Source organism: Saccostrea cucullata, unplaced genomic scaffold (genome assembly GCF_032062105.1).
Source record: "Saccostrea cucullata isolate Sc308-1 unplaced genomic scaffold, CSIRO_AGI_Scuc_v1 ctg456, whole genome shotgun sequence".
Taxonomy (NCBI): domain Eukaryota; kingdom Metazoa; phylum Mollusca; class Bivalvia; order Ostreida; family Ostreidae; genus Saccostrea; species Saccostrea cuccullata.
The window spans coordinates 253,638-258,295 of NW_026927684.1; the positions used below are offsets into that span (position 1 = coordinate 253,638).

Genomic DNA, 4,658 nt, shown 5'->3' on the forward strand with positions numbered 1-4,658 from the left:
TGTAAATTTACTTTTATATATATAGAAAGAAAATTTGCGTATAAAGAATATCGTATCATCCCACTGTATTGGGTTAATTTCTATGATCCCGTTTTAAATACATCAATCAGGAAGAAAATGGCCATAAAATGAAAACGTTTAGTTAACTTTTGTACACCTTTCAAGTTAATCTTTCAATTTGTCACACCATAATGAAAACGTATTCTTTTACCCACCAACATTGAAGAGTATTGTATATAGAAGGATAAAAAATTACCAAGCAATATTTTATTCGCGCTACTTAATTTCCTAAATTGAAATATGTCAGTGTAGTCATTAAATATTTTCCAGTGACATTTCTTTGGTGGCTCTACAAAGAGAGCCGGTATTCTCAGAGTTACAGATAAATGGTGGCGTCCGGGACTATGATTTGTGGAAATAAATTAATACATTAAATGAAATTAATATTTTCTTCTGTGTCGTATACTTAAGATAACATTCAAATACGCCAAACGCTCTCAATATAACGTATACTTATTACATGCACATAAATGTATCTATCTACGAGGATCACAATAGGTAGGGATTAGCATTGTATCAGTGTTGGCGCCGCCTAACCCCTCTAACATAACTTTGCTATGTTTATTGCTAAACTCGTTTTTGCCTTGAACGAAACAAGTGAACGAAAGAAATTTATCGCAACTGAAGAAATCTCTGGTGTCGGGCGATCTCATAGACACAGCTCTTGTGCGACAGATAAGAATTAATCTATCTCTCAGCTCGGATCATTTGTTCTTGATCTAGTATCCAGAACCCTTTTATTTCGATTTATGAATGGGATCACAAATAATGAGAAGTCATTTGTATTGGTTCGCATGCTAAGCCACGCCCCCTCCACTTTGACAAGCATACATTCGATGTACATAGAGAATAGGTCTGAGAACCTTTAGACTATACGTCCTACTGTCCGGATTGACACAAATTCGATAGACTCTCGGTCGTTGATGTTGATTTTGCTAGGATTACAGTCTTAACAGGCTTCTTATAACAGTTAAAAATATTGTATAGTTTCAGAATCACGGTCGTTTACATATCAGACAAGGTGTCTCGCAAGAAAAATACAAAAGGGATAATTTACATCAAATTCCAACATTAAGCATCTAAATTTCACTTCTTGGAGGCCGCTGTGTACATTCTAGATATTTATCTTATTCGACCATGTGATGAGGTACCCGCATCCGTGTTAAATATCTGGACTTACCTTCACGCATTTTGTAAATGGAATATAGTATTTTTGGTGTATAATAATTTCATTAAACATTTTCTTCGTCAGACATTCCAGTATTGACTATAATTTCTGCAATGAAATAAACCGTGAAGATGTTTCAATGGTAAGTAGTTAACCTTTACTCTCTCTATTCCGCAATGTCATAAACATATGAAATTTCAAACTTGAATTTTTGCAAATGTAAGAAAACCCTTCACGTCCCCTTCTATGTTTACTTATAAAATGTCAACTGTTTTAGATTAGTACACGGATGAAGTGATGAATCTTTATCGATTTATATTGAACTGTGTCGTCCTACTTTTCTGGATGCATCGGAAGGTGACGGGTCAAAGTTCAAGAGATGCTTGGAATCGGTTAAGCGGTGGAAGTCCTTTTGAACCAGAGGAGCGCAATTCTATCTCATTCCACGACGGAACCCGTCCTTTTCCCTCCAATCAACTTCCTATAATAGACTTGGAAGAAAATCCCAATCCGTTATATGATCCCAGTGAGGGAGATCTGGATTACAGGCGCTTGCGCCGCCTATTAGGAAGAGATTTTGATCGTGATTACATGTCAACAGTGAGACCTTTAGAACATGTGTTACACAGAAATGGAACTTTGGATTTTAAAATTCGAAAAGGACGTCCGAAAGGCAGGAGGCCGTATTTTATAAAATACTTTGGACGACCAGTTTATACGGGTAAAAATCAAAAAAGTATCAGACTAAAACTTAAACGTGAGGATAGGAAAAAAGTGCAAAAATATCTATGGAGTTATACACATTGTCCAGTGTTCCATACGTGGAAGGACCTTGGAATAAGGTTTTGGCCCCGCTGGATTCGGGAGGGACAATGTTATAGGGGGAGGTCATGCTCCATACCCCCAGGAATGTACTGTCAACAGAGCCGCTCAACGCGAATCACATTACTGCGGTGGTATTGTAGGGGGCCGGAGGTGGGGACAAACTGTTCCTGGATAAAAGTGCAGTATCCTATATTGACAGAATGTGCGTGCTCGTGTTCATAGCGATATTGAACGAATAAAAATAAAAAAAAGTTTCAAGTGTTAATTCCTAAAAATAGGGATTTGAATTTGAAACATGTACCAGCTGGGTTTGATTAAGAAGGATCTTAAAAACCGAATGCAAACAGCAGAACAATGAGTTAAATTCATCCTCAAATACTTCCTCGGCCAGTATTTTCATTTACAGAGACACCATGAAAGAGTATTGACTTTCTTGTCTTTAATTGCTATTCTGGGTGTTACAAGAAGTTATATCAGAATACGCTCACGCCGTGATACTATGAAATACGTCAAAGAAGTTTAATATACACAATTTAAATTTCACATATACACTCTGTTTTTAGAAACAAAAGGTACTTTATGTTCAATTAAATAAACCGTGCCACTCTGTCGACTTAATCTTTGTCGCCACTTTTCATCTATTCAATAATCTGAGATGTCAAGGAGTTGAGACGGAGAAACTTTACATGGAATTTTTTTTAAAAACGCGATCCAATTTGATTAACGATATCTGGTGCCGGGAAGTTTGAAGAACTGTCAAACAACCCAAGGAATTGTAATAGTGAATAGGCAATCTCTGTGAGATAATTTTCCTTATATCAGCTCAATGTGTGAAGAACCGGAGTTCAAAGCGTCGCCTTGTGACCAAGATCTGTCTATTCGCTCATCAAGCCCCTACTCCGGGTTGATAAAATGCCATATTTAAAACCTTGTAATGGAAATACGTTGATTAAGGAAGGTACATTGAAGAAATATTTGGATCTAAGCAGACGCCGCGACGACATAGCGGAATTAGGAGGCTTATATTGGTGTTAAAACTCACTATCCCTCGCTCTCCAGAGACCTCATCTAGACGGCCCTTCGTTTGTTTATGGAATAAACAATATCTCATTTATTTATCCGCTGAATACGATCATTATCGTTAATGATTGTTCTTGTGATGCGCGTCTTAGAACAGTCGACTGGATGCTTTGGTTGTTGATACAGGATAACGCGACTGAACTACGATCAGGTACGACAACCTGTTAGATTCCGAGTGTTTTCGCTCTCTCGTGCTCCTTGGCAAAAATACCTAGACTTTCCGGCTACACGGGAGCGATCTTATCCCTCATTTCTAATGAGTGATTTGGTTTCCGGCAAACCCAGTACTGTTTAATACCAAAGAACACACACTATTGATATTATATGTACTTTGTAAACCTATGTGTCCGTTTTCTCAGTGCAATTGGTGTTGTTCATTGTTGGCGACTATTGTACGAATTCATAATTTGTTTTAAGACTATGTACATATGTGATGGTCCTATGAATCATATGGCCAGAATATTTATTAAGAAAAAATAAAAATGTTGATTTACTTTAACTTTTACAGTTTTTATTTTTCATTGAAGTCGTTTGTCAATGTGGAACCGGGTTCATAGTAATAGAATGTTTAGAAACGCCTCAAAGAAGATCAAATGATTTGATGCACCATATGGTAACATCTGATCATTTACTGAATGATTCCTTATCACAAAATAATATCCATCCAACAAGAATGTGGGCTAAAAATTTAAATCATTCTCCTTAACATTCCCGTATTTCAATCAAACCATACCACAAAATCCAAAAAGTATAAAATTTGAATAGCTGGAACATGGTCTCTGGCAAAATCAATTTTGGTGGTTACACCGACTTGGAATTCGTTTTGATGGGATGTTAAAGCGAGCGAATCGTTGCAGATCATGTGCCGGTGCTGAAGGTACAAAGATGGCTTTTTTCGGTATTTAATATCTTAAAATGATACGATCATGCGGTAGTTTCCTTTAACAATTTGAAAGCGTTGACCTGGGTCTCGGTTCAAGATATGGGAATATTACGAAAACAGAATTCGGTTAAAATGGCTTAATTTAATTATACAAGATTAATAGCAAGTGAAAACAGTTTTTTGCATATTCCGATGATAGATGCATGAATTCCTGACATACTCTTGGTACATTGGTTTTATTCTATTATTTAGCTTAGTTCTATCTGATGTAAAGGGAAGTAGTCTACATTTCTGTACTGTCCTATTGTTCGTCATATAATTGTTTTAACTAGTACCTTGGATGTCTCAAACATCAAATTTCATGGTAATACGTTCCTACAATTAGTTGTATAACATGCTTCATTCAATTGCTTCAATATTCAAAACATACTATATTCTAGAAACTCATAGCCTGCCGTGCTCAAAATCAACACCGACCGCAGTACCCTTAACTTTTAATACACTATGTACATGTAAATTATAGGTAACTGTATATAAGCTGTGGTCTATAGAGTACAAAACCGCTGCTGACAGTTGATAATTCTATATAAATGCCTTCTTGTATACCAAAAAACCAATAGCTGTGTGGGACTGTTCTTATTC

The 4,658-nt window shown here is 36.4% G+C and overlaps 1 protein-coding gene across 1 annotated transcript; it reads left to right on the forward strand.

Moving 5' to 3' along the window:
- Window positions 1-945: 945 nt before the first annotated feature.
- Window positions 946-3,632, forward strand: LOC134275215 (noggin-like). Its single transcript, XM_062757471.1, has 2 exons — window positions 946-1,370; window positions 1,506-3,632. Exon 2 carries the CDS (start codon window positions 1,526-1,528, stop codon window positions 2,273-2,275), a length of 750 nt encoding a protein of 249 aa, XP_062613455.1. The 5' UTR covers window positions 946-1,370; window positions 1,506-1,525; the 3' UTR covers window positions 2,276-3,632.
- The last annotated feature ends 1,026 nt before the right edge of the window (window positions 3,633-4,658 follow it).